The sequence below is a fragment of the Aethina tumida genome, chromosome 3, assembly GCF_024364675.1.
Source record: "Aethina tumida isolate Nest 87 chromosome 3, icAetTumi1.1, whole genome shotgun sequence".
NCBI lineage: Eukaryota > Metazoa > Arthropoda > Insecta > Coleoptera > Nitidulidae > Aethina > Aethina tumida.
In genome coordinates, this window is record NC_065437.1 from 16875084 (window position 1) to 16893456 (window position 18373).

The window sequence follows — 18373 nt, forward strand, 5'->3', positions numbered from 1 at the left end:
TTTAATAATTAAACTGGCAATTTTTAATAAATGATTATTTCAATTCGTATTCCACAAAAATTCATTTTAAATGTGCTCGCAATGTAAATATTTTATAAATGTACAACTCAACATCAACATTTCAACCTGAAAAATATACAAAAATATAAAAAATCATTTTGTTTAAATCGGATTTTATTATTTTTACAAAAATTACAGCTTTGTTTTGCTTAAATGTGTCGCAATAAAAATAAATGATTTTTGTAAAATTTTAAATTATTTTTTCATTCTATTATTTTAAATGGGTCGTAATTAAATGAAAAAAAAATCAAAAATAACAAACCAAAAAATGTCAAAATGAAATAAATAAATGAATTGTAAACATTTTACGTTCATCCATTTAAATATTGTTTAATTTAAAAATGTTTTAAATTTGATACTTCAACAAAAGAAAAGTAAAATGACTTATTGTCTTTAGAAATATACGTAGCGTTAAAAGTATGGTGAAATACGTCACTAAAAAGTCGATAAAAGCAATTAAACGTTTCCCTTTGTGGTGAACTAATATTTTCTGCTATTTTCTAGATATCCCCACGCAACTGTAAATCTAAGTTATCAACATCATATGGCGCTTTTTTATTGGAAATCATTGTGAATGTTGCAATAAATATATTTGGGCTACGTATAAAAACACAATTTTCCTCTCATAGCATAACAAAATTATACGATTCCTCCATGAAATGAATGTTTGAGAACAATATGCTTTTTCCATTTGTTATTTTTGGGATTATAATAAAGGCAAAATGTGTAAATGGTGGGATTGCCAGACGCACAATGATAAATTAAAATGAATAATTTCAGTCACCTGTCAATTACAGTAATTAATTAATAAATTCCAGCAGCGGTGGATGCGCAAGCAACATCAGCGGCAGTTGTAATGTTAAGCATTTATGGGATTAATTATTAATAAATTCACCCTCACCACGGCCCCGCCGTATCAGTGAAACGCTTCCAAATGTACTTCACTTTTAAGGCGGCGGAATTCAACAACAAAAGAGGCCAACACCTATTTCCCTTCAGTCTGTCAAATTCAAAGGATACATTACAGGGGATGAGACTTCACTCGGTGACAGGGGTACGGCGAACAGACTCTGGCATTAAAATATTTTAGCCCCTGCTCGGTCAAAATCATAACCTGCCACGATGAATGTCTTGTCATACGTCCGCCGTGTGTAAATACGGGTTATTTATGGAAATTTTACACGTTTAGGATAAATTTATTCCGGATTTCTCATTTTGGTGGTTGCTTTACAATTACGTCTTTCTCCGATTCGTTTTTTGCGCCGAAAACCATTTGTTGGACGCGGCGTAAGTGGGTAAACTTTGTTATCCTAATCGCATACAGAAAGTTTATCCGGCTCCACTGCAGTTTTCCACATGGAAACTGATTAAACAGATTATTGTTGATTGGTGGCCGACACTGGCTTTCCGGAAGGTGCTTTTACAACTGACACTTGTTTATCTGTTGGCGCAGAAATTTAATAATCCACTTATTTTATACCATCCACAATTTTTATTATCCTGACAAATTAATGTACGTGATTAAAATTTCATTTTTATTCGCGTTCCTTTAATTGTCCTATCTATCAAGATTTTTAAGAGTACATGCAATGTTGTTTAAAATTTTCGACGGAGAAACTAATTTTCCATATAGTTATATTATAAACGGTTAATTGGCAAGAAAAATTGACTTTGAAACAATAATTTCGAAGCCAGTAAAAAACTAACTGAAGTATCCAGAACTCGCTTTTATAATCTTTATTGACTTAAATTTCATTTTGAGATATATTTCTGAAGTAACTATAAAAACTGACATTAGACAGATTTTTCAATTGGATTGAGATCTAGACTTTGTGTTGGTTAAGTCATTACATGTAATCCTCCGTAGCCAACCATTCTTTAACTAATTTAGACATGTGTTTAGGATCGTTATCACGCTGGAAAGTCTACCTTAAACCCAAGTTATCTTGGGCAAGTGGAAGCATATGATTCCCAAAATGTCACGTAAAACGAAACGATCTATTATCCCGTCTATCTTAACCAGCGGGCCCATGCCAAATCCAGAAACACATCCCCCACATGCCATCAGATTTGAATAATTGGAACCGGCTGTCATCGGAAAACAAAATTATTTTCCACTGCGCATCTGTTCACATGTTCTCTTTCAAAAAGTTATCCCGCTGGCCTATTTTTTCAGAAATGAAGGGCTTTTTTGCAGATTTTCTACCTTAGAGAGCAGCTTTTTTTAGTCTTCATTTTATAGTACACATCGACACCTTGACTGTCCACTGCTGTTGTGTTAGTCTTACGTTTTCTACCACTATTGGAAACTCCTTCAAGCATATTCCTTCTGTTAAAATTGGAAACAGGACTCGAAACGATCGATTTGTTTAAATTTAAATCGACTGCAATTTTACTCTGCTATTCATTATTCCGATATTTTTCTACAATTTGTTTAATTTGTAACTATAAATGGACGCCTCTAGGCATTTTTAACTCTAAGAAACGATATCGGACACAGAAATGAGTTATATTTTGTATTGAATATACCGTTTGGTTGCATTACTTTTGAACCATCTCCTAAAAAGTTATATAAAAACTATGTAAATATAGATATTCGTATATAAAGGGAGGTGCGAAATGTTTAAACACTTAATAATTATAAATTTAATTTAAATAAAAAAGAATCATTCTACATACTACTAAAATATATCAAGTAACAGATGAACAAAAGTAATTCTTTTTAAAACAAAATAAATAATGTCGTAAAAGTATTTACTTACAATAGTGTAGAAAATGAAATTATGGATTATAAAGTAAATTATTTTTTTTTAAATTTTGTACACTAAATAATTTTTTTTAGTCTTTAGTTTTTAAGTTAAAAGAAATCGTTTCAATTCACCAGCAATAACAAATAAAAATGTTAATGGTATTTTAAATCAACTTATATAAAGTTTATAAAGTATACGTGTAAAATAAAACTTGAGGCGTTATTTCACACTTTCGTGGTTTTATGGTTGCGGTTTATAAGCAACAATAAGTCCTCTGCTGTCAGTAAATCCCAATCGACGCCCGGCTAAAATATTTATAGACCGATATGGCGAAGCTGGCGATATTATAAAAATCTATAAGGCAACACATTTTTAGTTCGGCATATGTTACAACTGTTTTAAATTTAGTCCTCGTACCCGACACTGTTTGCTAACTCAATGGAAACTAAGTCAATAAACTTCGACGTATTTACTTCTTTACGTTATAAAAGTTAAATATTCAGCACCTACTGCATATTTTAAGGCGGCGGATGATGTGGGGTTGCGAAAACGCCACGGCCTGGAACAGTGCAACGTACGTACGGATAGGAAAAACTTTCACGGATAAATTTGTCGAACTTTTTCGAATACACACTACGTGGTTGCGTGACCTAAACCCTAAATGGGTAATCAAAACTTTGTCTTTTTTCGGGTAATGTCTCAAATTCTATGCTTAATTTATTAAAATCGAGAATTATATTCGCCGGCCCAATTTGTGGTACAATTTTACCCCAATTGTATGGAAAAAAAAGAGAAATTTATGCGGGACTGTGGTGTTGTAGCGAAAGTGGATGTTGTCGCTACATTTGTATGTAAATTACATTGGAGTCAACAATTTGATTGTGCAGTTTGAAATTTGGATTTTCAATTGAAAATAATTTGCAAACACTTACCGCAAACGGAAATCGTGCTTTTCCTGCGAAATGCACGTTTAAAATTGCCCGTTTTAAAATGGTAAATCTGCTTAATTAAAACAACTATGTAATATGTTTCATATCATTTTTAATTATGAAAAGCTGCATGAATTATATGGTTTATTATTTGCAGGTGCGTGTGCAATTTCCAAGCAGTAAATGCGAGTGAGTAAATAGTGATTTAATTGCCTTGTAAATGAGATATATTCCATGCACATACGGAGTGTTGCTGAATTTAAATTATATATCTAAAAATGATAATTGTATTATTGTTATTCTGACTTAATTTAAAGTTAACCAATGAAATAATAACATATTTAACATGTTTAAATTTAATTAGATTTAATTGTAGATTAATTGTGATAAAAAATTCAGGGATTCATAATTTCGAATATATTGATCTTTCTCATGTCTCATGTGAATTAATAATGAATTGAACCTCCACAATTTCATACTGAGATCTTCGTCATCTTGATACTGGGTCCGGTAAAGTGTAGGCAAGAAAAGATGAATTTTGGAATCTCCTGTTTAATTGGTGATCTTTCTATCTATAACAACAAATTATCCTGTTATTATCCTGCGTTTTGAAGAGTTATGAGTTAAATGGAATTCCATAATTTCATGATGTATCACTAGACGGCCAAATTATTTCCAAATTTAACGATGAACTGAACTCAAAGAATAAAAAAATAAATAAATTTTTGACACTGTATACACCAATACAAAAATTTGGTTGTAACGTATCTAGATTGTGGTTTTAAATTGATTATTATATTTTATATTTCAAATTTTAATTTAAAACGAAACCTCGAAATTTTCCTGCAGTGTGCGTAACCACCCTGTAAATTGCTTATTACATAATTACGTACGTTTGGATGGCCGTAATTTACACCAAGTACGGGCATAATTAATCAAAATGCTTAATTTAATTCGATATTGTACCCGAACATCTGCGAAATAATTTAAATTTGATGTTCACATCGAGTGGGCCGAAAGGCAATCTGCATCCGCGCGATTAAATTTTAAAATTATACCAAAACTAACAAATCATTTTAATTATTTGGGTTGCGTAATACATAATTATATTATCCGTATAACGTTTATACGGACGAACCCGAATTTGGCATGTATTTTAATGCGTTTATTACAGTAATTGATTACGTATGTCATCCCTTGCCCAAAAATACAGTAATCTCAGTATTGGTGTATGGAGTATTTTTTCAAATTAGGATACTGAACTTATGTAGTATGTATCCGTCGATTTCATGAAAAAATCTAAACAAGTAATATACATAAACTTTATAAAAATATTTTTTTAACTACTTAAACTGGGGTAAATAGTTAAACTTAAAGATTAGCTAATTAGATAAATTGAATTGAATAAGTACCTCATTATTAAATTTGAACTAATTGGATCACAAATAATTGTTAAGAAACTTAATAATTTTTAACAAACTCACTTTTTTTACTCATAGATATTGTTTGGAATTAAACAGATTTATATATACATAAATTAGATAGGTAACTGGCAACACAAGCGTCAGTTGAATAGATATATTAGAATAAAAATAAATTGAACATAAGGTTAATGTATAAATAACACACAAACATCCGTAGTACAACGCCTATACATTGACGCAAATTTTACTGGTTGTTGATGGAGGAGAGTGATGCTGATGATGGTATTATTGGACGATGTGGTCGCGGCGTAGTCGAGCCATAATTATACTTCGTAACTTTCTGTAGATTTGGTAACAATATTTTCTTCTTAAAAATGATTAATCCTTCTTTAGAAGTAAGTCTGCATACTCTGAAAACACAAATTATGTGACTAATTCTGCTTATTTTCTCCTTGTGAAAGCTCTTTGATTTCACGGTCGAGTTCGGCGCACCGCTTCGAGTAAATACTCAAAAAACCCGTCATTCGTCACAAGTGAAGTGAAGATGAATATATCCGGGCTAATAAACACATTCTTCATTCTTTGAATCGTCGCAGCGTGCCGGTGGAGTTGAAGTAATCACCGGAGCCCTCGAACGAGAAGACCGGAGTGGTGCTACACTCGAGTGTCTGCCAGGAAATCAGAATGGGGGTGGGGTCAGTTCCACCTTCCGACACAATGACAACCACTCGCAGGGATTCAATCGGGGAACGGCAACCGGCACGATAAATCCAGACACTGACGACTCGAAGAGAAAAAGGGAAACTTAAGCTGATTTTGTGTCTTTATGTGCCAAGATTTGAATTTCTTCCGCCCTCTTGCATCTTCCCATGTCACTTTTTTTGTCCGCAGCGAATTAAAATCGAAAATATATTTTTGATAAAACATACAACGTAAATAATATATTCATTCATTTAATTAAATTTGTTTTAATTTAGTAATTTCACATAGCCGATGGAAATCAGTTTCTAAATTTACATTGCTGAAATTAATTTAAATTAATCATTCAACCATGCATTTGTTTAAATAATTTAATTAGTTTTATTTAAACTGTAATGAACATATAATTCTTAATATGCAAGCTAAACAAGATTATTTTATAAATATTAATAATTTAATAAACAACTGATATTTACTTAGTAGATGTGAATCTATTGTGAAGTTCCAATTTTATTTTAATATTGAGTAAAGTCCTTTAGAGTAGAGCTACACTCACACTTTCATTAAAAGAAAATACCAATACAATTCAAGCACAATTTATTTATTGCGTTCGATTTAAATGAAAGATGGATGTACTTCGACAGACAGTTTTCGAATAAATGTCTTTATTAGAATCGTATCGTCATCTAATTAAATCCGTTGTATTTGTAGACAAATGAACATTTAAAATTCCCATCGATTCCTTTAATAGAAGCTGAAATAATTCGTTCGGACCATTGCTGCACTGAATAATGCAGACTTTTCAATAAAAACCTGCTTAATTGGAAAGTAATTTGCTCATCGTCTAGTAATATGGATTTTATTTCCAATTCGATCGTTACTGCTGATTTAAACATTGTTAAAATGGGCCTTTTATTCGTTTTTGTTCGGGACTCGTTGTCACAAATAACTCGAACAAAACTCGCTTTAATTAGTGTTTTTTTGCTGTTCATAGAAACTGAATTATAAATTTGAGTCAAATATCCAATTAGAGGCGTTGTTAATTGTCAAAAAATCATTGTTACAATATTATTAAAAATTCCTAATTAAAATGCAAATGGGCGATACGTAAATAACTTGATTAAAAGCAATTTTAAAGTGGTATTACGAACGAGCCATCGTAAATTTTAAAACGTGACTAGATTTTGGTAGATGCAAGGAACTTCATCAAAAATACTCTGCAAGACTCATAAAATATAAATTTCCAATTCTACACGTTTATATGACACCATGGGGCAATTTGTTCGCGTTATTGAAGCTGGCAATTCACTGAATTTCGTACATTGACAAGCCGATTTTCAAATGGCATCCATAATGTCCTTGTAGAAATTTCTATGTCGTACGAACTTCGATCATTCCCACGAGCCAGTTAATTTAAACGTTTCCGCCGCGAACTGGAACAAAATTGCTTGTTGTTGCGCGAAATCACACACAAACATTAACACATCATTTGTTGATTAAAATAAAAACGTGGACCCCAAGAGGCAACTGGAATTAAAAAGGGTTTTGATCAAAAGTACGAAACGGGCCTAATAAATAACTACGGTAAATTAAAATCAACCCGGTAATACCAAACAAGGAGGCGAAAACTGTTATAAAAAGTAATTAAAATTAGGGCGGACGAAGACGGGTAGGCTGGGCTAGTTAAAAATAAATTTATTTACTGAAATTACTGTCCGGAGAACAAATGAAACATTATGTTTCAGCGTTTTCCTCCTCCCTCCTTTTTTTCTGTTGTGCAACCAAAACTTCTGTATTTAAAACTTGTATATTTATTTGTACAAGAGTTTCATTCAAATTATTCTTTTTTATTTTGAGCTCTTTCATTAGGAAATTAAATGAGGGATTGTGTTAAGCAACTATAATTGTTCTCTCGCTGTTCTCGCGCTTTTATTTACACACTTCGAGAATGGAAAAATTCTCATTATATTTATTCAGTATATGCAAATCATTGTCTCTCTGATGTATTAAAATAACGATGCAATATGAAGTAAAAAGCACGCGGTTTTAATTAAAATGCTGTTTTGTGTGTTGGACTGCGTCAAATGTTATAATGTTTATTATTCACAAAAAAATAAAATAGAAACTTTCATTAATATTTATACTTATATAGTTAAGCCGAAAGCCAACCTCAATTATTTCCAATTCATCTTTTTTTTTTTTAATTTAATCTATATTCATTTATATTTTGTTGAACGTCAAAAAAATTTATGCAGTTTTTCATGTGTGTGAATAACATAAAATACGAACACAAACATTTATTAAATTTATTATTGTATGAAAACGAAATTTACCGAAAAATAAATTAAATTCAAACTCGAATACTCACAGATTATTACTCACATAAAACTAAATTTATCAAACTGACACACTTGTTAACAAATAAATTTTAATTAAAAAATATAAATCTATCTTTCGAAAGCTCCACTTTCATTGGATGGCGTTTATTTTGGTATAAAATTGTCACTGGAATGTTTTATTATATTGCTAATCAGAGATTTAAAAATATACCGGAATCCTCGGCATTAAAATAACAATTATTTAAAATTGGAACCGCACAATAAATATATTATTGTTGGTTTACCTATTATAATTTATTGTCCAGTTAATTGTGAATTTCGATAAAAATCATATTAATAAATTACAGCAAAATCGAATGAAATCGTTATGGGAGAATTCATAATTTAATGTATCAGTTTAAGGGTTTTTATTTGGTTGATTGTATGATCCTTGTAATTAAGCCCATGGGCACTGATAAATTTGAAATTGAATTCCTGAGCGATACAAATGAGAGATATAATTAATGATTGAATCTGGAAGTTTTTAAATCTCTGAGGTATAAATCAGTTAGGGCATAAACTGGCAAAAAAAATAATAATTTATTTTGTTTCATGTTTTTATAGATTTTTTTATAACTGATTTTTATAACGTGTCAATTAATTCAGTCAGTTAAAACAAACAATTTGTTTCAATTTTGTATTCTTAGCATTGACCCGGTGATTTATGCATGCACCTCAGCTACTCGCATAATTGAAAGATATTTCGTTGCGGGTCGACTAATAATTTGTTTATTCTGACCGCTGGATCTGGAATAAATTTATTGCTCCAATTACTAAACGCTCATTAACTGGAAATTATAATGGCGAGATAATCAGGGGAAATACCAAGTAAATTAAACGATTTGCATCGCAGGAATTGTATTATAGTTTCGGTTTGGTGTTATGGTTTGTCAGCAATGGGATATCAGATGTTAAACACAACATAAACACAATTTGAACGTCATAATTTAAACATAGCTAGCACTCAATCAGTTTTTTAATTTTCAATAACTTGCTAAAGAGATAAATGTTTTTGTCCTTTGTCTTTTACGATGTTAATATTCCCGTAGCGTAATACAAATTAGTCTGGTGTTTCTTCTCACATTTGTGACATCCATGTTAATTAATACTATAGTAATAATATCGGACCAGGTCTTTGTTAAATCCACAATTACGACTAAGGTTATAATCCTTTGGACGCGGTAGCATTATCAAACATAATATTAAAGGTATTTTGTATCAAAGACATTGCCTTCCTTTTGTAATTTACAATATATCTCTCGTTTTATTTAATCCTAGTTTATTTTGTTTAATTGACCGTTATAATAATTATGGCTGTTTATAATTGATCTAAGTTATTTAAATCCTTTCAATTTAATTATACAGATATAACAGCGTTTGATACCTCTGAATCTTGGGAGAGACATCATGCACGACATTTGTTTTTTCTAAATTTCAATTTTAGATAGCACATTAAAAAAATGATTTTATACTTGTAAATATTTCATTTGTAAATAAAATTGAACACACAGAGTGACTTCCTGTAATTTACAATTTAACTCTTATTATAGTTAATGGTACAAAACCAAATAAACAGTAATAAAATATATTTAATTAAATTTTCAAATTTAATTAAATACAGTGTTTTTCATTAAATTATTAAAATAACTTTTGAACTTTAGATTTTATTGTTTAATATGAACATTTTCAATTTATTAGATTATACATGAGCATTTTTTATTAAGTCATCGAAAAATGATTTTTTTACAATTGTTTAAGAATTACACGAAATAATTTTCGATCGTCGCCATTCTTTTATTCTTTGGGTACAAATCGAATAAAAACCCATAGCCCGAATCAATTTCATAATAAGCATTCAAAGGGCAAGTGGATGTCAGTACGAACCGGGTCACATATCAATTAGTCTGGCGTCGATTCCGAAGGCACCGCACACATCGCATCCACGTACATTGTATTAATAATGTCAAAGGTGACGGAAATAAAAGGATGTTGCGGGAGCGGCTCATCCATCCTGCAATATTCATCCGCGAAGAGGGTTTGTTGCTGGCCGAGACCGCTTTGATCAGAGCCCGATGGGGTGTTCTATTATGCATGTGGCCTTAAATTAAGCGTATAAGATTATTTTCAAATTGTCAGGAGAACGGAATTAATTGTTGTATAAAGTAGTTTAGAACGAGCCTCGTGAAGCGAATCTCGTCTTGTTACTGGAGAATATTAGAGAATTTCGTTCGAGGAGGGCAATTTTCTTGGAATTTCTTTTTAAGTGTTGTTTATCGATTATTATGGTACTAAAAGTGAAATTAAATTTAAGTGGTTCCAATGCACTTTTATATTGGACGGTGGAAATAAGAAGCGTTATTCCCGGTTTTAAGTTAATTTTGTCGTAATTAAATGCATTTTGCTAGATTGATGCTCGTCCATAATTAATGACTAGACGAAGATACTATGTCGATCTATTTCGTGGCAACATAATAGGTATTATACAATGCATAGGCGTCCGAAGGATATAGCCTAATCCGTAATTGTGGGTTTAGTAGAATTAATTAACATGGATGTCACAAATGTGACGAGAAATGTCATACTAATTGGTATTGTGCCATGGGAATAGTAATCCCGTCTGGGTCACTCCCATTTCATAAAAGTGACTGAAAAAGGGCGAATATATCGATACAATTACAAGGAAAATCATTTTAGATAATCCCACTAAAAATCATTATTTAAGATGTGTCAACCAAGATTATTGACAAAACTGTTCAATAAATGGCGAATGCGCAGTTTCCCGAGACATGTTTACATTGTGGTGGATGCGCCAACAAACTTGTTCGAAATATGAGGAATAGTTAAAATACATGGTATCACAAATGATTAGATTTATATTAAAAATATGAACTGTACTACTTATTTAGGAGCTGAAAGTGAAACAGTAAGAAAAAATATATTTCGATAGTTTCAAGACCGAGATTAACAATAAAAGATGACTAAGAGTTTACGGTTAAATAAATTAGTCAGTTCTCATATTACTAAAATAATTAAAGAAACTAATCAAATGGTTGCTACGAACAAATTTGAGTTCGAAAAACGTCAACAATAAAGACAACTTGGAGGAAATGGGAGATGTGATCTTTTTCAAACCAAACTTACAAGAAAAAAAAGATGGTTTCTATTAAAAATGTGAACGTCCAATTTTGACATAATAAAAAATGCAACACAGTATTTATTGAGTAATTTTAAAGAAATATTCAGAATAAGTACAATTTAAGTAAGATATACAAATGATTACAATTACATTACAATAGGAATTTTTCGAGTTATTAAATATTGTGTTGTTGTACCACACAGTACTCTCTTGTATTTTGCGTTATTTCATCCCAAGCTTGCTGTATAGCAACCCACAGATCGGCTAAATTGTCTGAAGGATGGGGCAAAGAACGGAGTTGTCTACCGATAACATCCTAAGTTCGATGGGTTTTAATCTGTGACATTTCGGACTATGGGAGTACCACTACATTGGCTTCTTGGCGGAACTGTCTTGTGATCCTCGGCGTATGGGAGCTGGCGTATGGGAGCTGGCTTGTTGGAATATTGTTCAAATTGCCTAGGAGGAAAACCAGAGGTTATTTCCTCCCAATAGCTATATGCCGTTCAATTGCCAATTGCGTACGACCATATTGGGCCCACAGACATAAACGAGATTCTTCGCTAAACTCAACCATTTGCAAATGCTGCTCTTTTCGTTCTGTGGTATTTTTCGGACATCCAAATCTGGATTGCCGCTCAGGACGGCCTTAACTGACGAAAATGTTTACAACGACGAATTGTGGTCATTTTTAACGTGTTGACTGCTTGACACCCAACAGTACAACTAAAAAAATATAATTGGTAAAAAATGCCACAGATAAACATGGATATTGATACAAAAAAGGTGTAATACAAAAAAACATTGTAGTTTTTTATTTAATTTTGTTTTATTGCTCAAAAAAATTGCATTTTTTATTAAAACCAGTATATTTAGGATCACATTCACTGAAGCCCAGAACAGTGGTGATTAGTAATTTTTAATGATAAATTTAATTTAAAAATGATTGTTCTGCCTTATGTTAAACATCCTCCAGGGACAAAACTAGACAAAACACTACAATACTATCCATCTGCCTAGGATCACCTTTAACTGATTTATGTACAAGGATACATTAAACAACAACTTATACAAATATGTTTCAACATGAAAATGATCCTAATCAAATCATACATTGAGACAGATTGGTTAAAAGATCGAAGCATCGAAGTTTTGTCTTGCTTATTCCAATCACACATTAACCCGATAAAATATTCGAAGCTTAAAGGAATATAAACTTGTCATATATTCAAAAATTGGGGGAATCTATGTCACAGAGAAGGCAAACATAACACAGATTTTATCATTAAAAATTTCTTTCAAAATTATGTCGAACTCAATTCTGTAAAATTTTATAGATTATAACTACTGTAGTTTTTATAATACTATATAAAACAACAATTGTAAATTAATATTATTTTAACAGTTTACGTTCTGTCTTATATTAATTTTAGTTTATGAATTTTTCGAAAAAAAAAAAAATAAATAAATTTTATTGCTTTTAACGAGTTTAAACCGTGGTTAAATTTTCGGCACTCATTTCCCTAACATCCTGTATATTTCAGAAACAATCAGAGATACCTCGTACTTTCAAGAGAAAAACTGTTTGCTTTAATTGAAGATGTGTTCACGGACATAACGCCGGAGGCTTAGCCGTTAGCAAAATACTCACATAGTAGCAATATCTTGCTACTTGTAAAGGAAACATTGGCGGTTTCTGAAGCCATCAAGCAAAGTTTATATCGCTATTGAGTATTTGATACAAACGCAGTAAAACGACAACACAACACGTTACCCTCCACACTTTACTGGTCTCCTTCAAACTTAAGTTTAAATCGAATGAAACACCGCAATTTGTATATCGTGCCCAGGGTCAAATTTTAACCGGGATCTTGTGTTCAACCAAGTTTGCCTTAACTTAAGAACGCCCACGAATTACGTTTCAAATTTTGATATTGAAACAATTACCGGCATGTCAATTACGTTCCGGCCATACACGCGTCGGCACAAAAGAGTGCCGGTTTGGGCACGTACATGGAAATTATGCGGTTTCGGGTCGGGGACGTGCGAGTTTTCGCAGAATTGTTTTGCGGTTTTACGCGTTAATTTTTATGAAAATTCGGAAAGTTCAAATATTTATATTCGATAGAATATCCATTTAATTAACTGAATATTTGAACGTTATTCATTTAAAACACGCCATAATTAATTTTTTTTAGTGCGCAAACATATTTTTTTATAAATCAACTTTTGGAACACGCCGAACTAAACGTTATCATTTTAATTGCAGACAAACACGGCGAGATTTACAAGAATTCTCCCATACCGTTGCACACATATTCGTAAATCCGTCACGGCATAGGGAACATGTTGAATATGTATCCAGACTCGGGGATGCACAGAAATGTCTAGTTTACTGACTTAAACCCATTTAAATATTAGTTTTGCTTAATAATACGAACTAATTTGGAACGAGTCAATATTGAATTCGCTGCACACATCGCATGTAGAAACTTGCATCATTCACTAATTAATGATACGAATACAGGCTAATGAAACAGTTTAAACAAATAACTTCATGTAGAGCTTCGCATGGAAATTTTGTATGGTTAAAAATTGCACATTTGCACTTTTTATTTTTGGACCGCAAGTGAATAATGGAGTACTTGCAAAGTAATGATACAAATGCAAAAATACGTGGAAGTTTCGAGTTCGCCGATGGATTTAGATATACGAACTGCAGGAGCAGTCATATTTGCAATTGTAATTTGGAAAATAAATTATAAAGATATATGAAGGCGTATATCTTGTTAAAAATACGAGATATTGAATTGAATATGTAATATATAACCCGATAAGTTTACGTACATAATTTTTCCTTGTTCCTTGTGTTTTATTTACGTTATTTGATATAAATATTGGGTAAAATGTTCCATTTAAACAGTAACTGTAATGTTTAGTTAGTAATACTAATAAAAAGATAGTGCATATATTTGTTTTCCCAGTTTTATTACCCACTTAAGCAACGGAACTAAGAAAAATGTGAGAATGCTTCTTGGAATAAGCGCATGCATGTGTAGAGTCAACGGAATATATTTATATACGAGAGTGACTTTTAAAATTTATGCCGTATATGAAAGCCATTTTTCAGAACATGCCCTGGTGTATATTTGAGTGGTGGAAGATAGTGAAAATCATTTTTCTTCGACAAATACAGCATTCAGCACTGTTCCGTTATCAACTGTATATTCATGGGCTGCGCGAGGGAAAAGTGCTTCGTTCCGACATACATTACGCACTAGACTGAAATACCGGAACCTCCATCAGTTTATTTATTAGAGAAAACCACCTAACTGCCTTTTTTACATTTGCATTAACGTTGATTGCCACAAAAGTGCTAAATGAACGTTCAATTACTTGCGGAACAAGAAACTCAATTAAATGTTTCAGCTCTCGTTGTTTGAATTCAGTTTATTGTGGCTTTTTAGTCGTAATCGCATCTATTTCCCGCAAGCGCAACATCTCGTTGACAGATATAATGACTACTTTACTAATTATTTCCGAAACTAAAATTATTGCCAATAATGTAAGTGATTCGGAAGATTGCATTTAAACTAACGAGTTTCAAACTTATATATTCGACGTTTGACTTCTGAAGTGTTTGCTAGGCGTTCATTCAAATTTATTTAATTAAATAATAGTACTTTTTATAACAATTAACTTTCGGGCTCTATTTTTTAGTTATTTTCATCCATCGGTCATGACGGTAATTTTGGATTTTATGTAAATATTTTAAGATTATAAAATTTAAATTTAAAATTTTAATACAAATTAAAACAAACATAGAGGCTTCAGAATCAAATGGTGAATGTTCTGCCTTGGCCCTCATAGAGTAATTGAACATCTATGGAGCATCTAGAATTAAAAATCTGACAAAATAAGATCACCAACAAAAAGCATTTGTGGCATAAAAAGAGTGGACAAACATTCCTGTTGAAATGTAACTTTCATTTGAAGTTAATGGGGAACTAAATTATATCAGATCAATATGATATTTTGTTTTATTAGTATATAAACATCTCTCTAACCTGTCCAAATAGTACCCGGCGCTTTCATCTGCAAAGTGATTGCTCACAAAAGTGATTGCCTCCTCATTTGATAAAGTCCAACAGAAAACGAGATAAAAAATGTTAAAATTTGTAACAAACCTTACTTTACAAAAGCAGCTCAAAGTTTTCTTCATTTATTTCTGCAAGTAAACTTCGGCCCGTCTTATCCAAATGTTCCAACGTTCCTTCTTGCTGCTGTTTCCGGAGACGCACGGTATACTTCGGTTGAAACAACAAAAAACCAGATAAAAATTTTTTGGGTTACAATAATTGAAAATATTAAGTAAACACTGCATAAAAAAGTTGTAGAGTAAGTTTACAAACTTTAATTTTGTTTATCTCGTTTTCTGTTGGACTTTTATTAGAATTTTTTTAAGAAATAGACTTTATATTTAAAAGTGCATAAAGTTTCGTATGTATGTAACACTCTGTATATATATACATATATATATATATATATATATATATATATATATATATATATATATATATGAGAAGTATATGTTTTATGATTCAAACATGCTTATCAACAATCAAAAGATATAAATAAGCATATCTGCAACTTCCCGGAATAGTAATCAATCAATTTCATTTCAAAATCTGGTGAACTACGCACTTGGTCCGACAACGCAACCAGTGGTTACTAAATTATAATTATTTCCTAACGTTTCACTAGCGCGAGTGAATTGCATCTTTAGAGGTCTGATTTGGTCCCTGTCACTTTGGCATCTGATTGGCAACCCGAACAACGATATATATATATATATATATAATAAATAATGACTAATGTAATTTGCATTATAAAATTGTTATGGTTTGGAACCACTGATTTTAGTGTGAAAGTGTAATTGTCGTGTTTGTAAAAAAATTTAGTCAGTCTAGAATTGATAATTTTATTGGTGTCAGTTGTTGAGATAAATGCATTCAATCAAGTACTTTAAGTAATATGACTACAGGTATTATTATTATCTTTAACTTTTCATTAGCATGATTTCTTTTAATATTTAATTTAAATTTTTGTACTTAAAGCACCTGTGATTTCACCATACATCGGTTGTTGGATCGAATCGAATTGCTTAGTTCCTGGTGCGTACCATGTGGGTACCGGCCACGGCAAAGATGTATACATCATTCGGGCCCATTTTAATGGTGCAACATTGTCAGGCAAGTACGTTCACAATTACGGAGCTTTCGTAGCTTGGGGTGGACAAGAACACAGAATGTCGCAGTTCGAAATGTTGTGTCACTCACAATTGAAATGGGCAAATTGTTATGGTAGTATGGTTCCTCAAAATGCTTTTGTTGGCGGAATAAGTGAAACCGGAGAACAATTGTACATCGGAAAATGTTACCACGAGGGGAATATCGTTGTAGGAAAAGTGCAAAGAAGTCACGGAGTTTTGTACTATCCATGGAGAGGTCGCGAGTATAATACCAAATCGTTTGAAATTTTGGTTGTCTAAATGTAAAATTTAATAAATAAAGCTAAGAACTACACAAATTATAAAATTTTATTTCACAAAATAAGATTTATTTTATTTATGCACCGTACTGAAATCGAGGGAGAATATGAACTTCGTCTCGATTAATATGTCATTTTGTATAATAAGTCTTCCAAGAACATCGTTGAAGACGATCGATAAATAAGGTTATTCACACATTAAACGAGTCTACCCTGAAGCATTTTATGATAAGTTTCAATTATTTTAGTTTTTCTACAGATATATAAAAAAATAAAGAATATAATATTAAAATGTATTGAAGTATGTAAATTGCATAAATATTTTATATCTTTAAATTTTTTATAAAATTTTATACACGAAATAGAAATCAGTTGGTGGGCCTCTACAAAAAGGTTAAGGTCCGTTTCGAGTTATCTCGGAGAAAACTCTCGGGAAATGTACGTCGGGACGTATTCAATATTTTTATAGTGCTGACCCTGTTATCGTTTTAAAGCGACCCATCTGTTTGCACGATATAACGTTATTTTTGTTATCCGACAATTTTTATCGCCCACTCGGTGTTCTTGCGAACGTGAAACTTTGAAAACGCGAACCTGGCCGTCGGAAACGGGACGCGTCGACCATAAATCACCGATTCGCGTCGAGTTTTCGGGGGTGGAAATACATTTTTATCAGATTAATGGATGATTGGCAGAGGCCATCCAACATGGGAGGCCGCATCGCAGAAACAACAAAGTCGGATGAAATTTCCGGTTTCATTATCTTTGAAAGGGCCTGACGGCGGGCGGATCGTCCGGAACAAAAGCGGGACCCCGCGTGTGTATATCGCTGGTTTTATCAAGCTGCTGCCGCTTTGACACCTCGCCCCAACGTTGCCGACGTTGTTTTGTACGGTGTTGCTTTGTCGCCCACTCGATGGTTATTACACGTTCAGTGGATTGATGGCCCACCTTGATTGCTTTACGGTCAATTCCCGATCAATTCCGCTCGAACCTGTACGCTAATTTCGTGCAGGAACACTGCCGCGGCCAAAGATACAAACTGCGATCGACCCCCGTTTGTGCGGACGTCAAGCTGATGCCAAGAATATGTTCATTAGATAATTTATGGGGTATTGTCGTCCCGGCTCAGTGTTTCACCCTCATGCTTCGCGTACCTGGTTCTATTGGCAATATTTAATTAATTTACACCATGGGGCGCACAGAATATTTCAAATCCAACAAATTAGAACAATGTACGACAAAAAGTGGATTGTCCGTTAACAATTTTTTACTTGAAATGTGATAAAAAAAGGTTAATTGATTGTTTTAAACTGTAAAAACAAAGATGAATAGTGGCCAAAATGTGAAATAATTATAAGAAATTTTGTATTTTTTATAATCTGGGTTTGTCAAAAAATCATTATACCGCTTTAAGATATCATAACTGATGTTTAGAAGGTGATCT

General features: G+C 32.2%; 3 protein-coding genes across 5 annotated transcripts in view; all 3 read left to right on the forward strand.

Annotated features, from left to right (window-relative positions):
• LOC109596328 (cadherin-99C) overlaps positions 1 to 18373 on the forward strand; it is a 380168-nt gene that overhangs the window by 233785 nt on the left and 128010 nt on the right. Inside the window, exon 23 of one of the 3 annotated variants that reach the window (XR_007547598.1) lies at positions 8632 to 8642. The exons of the other annotated variants lie outside the window; for them this stretch is intronic. The gene's annotated coding sequence lies outside the window, so the exon portion shown is untranslated. Of the gene's footprint in view, positions 1 to 8631; positions 8643 to 18373 lie in introns of those variants that run through there. 3 annotated transcript variants of the gene reach the window in all.
• Positions 1 to 18373, forward strand: part of LOC109596325 (Krueppel-like factor 9) — a 150983-nt gene that overhangs the window by 94025 nt on the left and 38585 nt on the right. The gene's annotated exons all lie outside the window — the stretch shown is intronic.
• Positions 16351 to 16954, forward strand: LOC109596326 (uncharacterized). Its single transcript, XM_020011848.2, has 2 exons — positions 16351 to 16420; positions 16494 to 16954. Exons 1-2 carry the CDS (start codon positions 16411 to 16413, stop codon positions 16925 to 16927), a joined length of 444 nt encoding a protein of 147 aa, XP_019867407.2. The 5' UTR covers positions 16351 to 16410; the 3' UTR covers positions 16928 to 16954.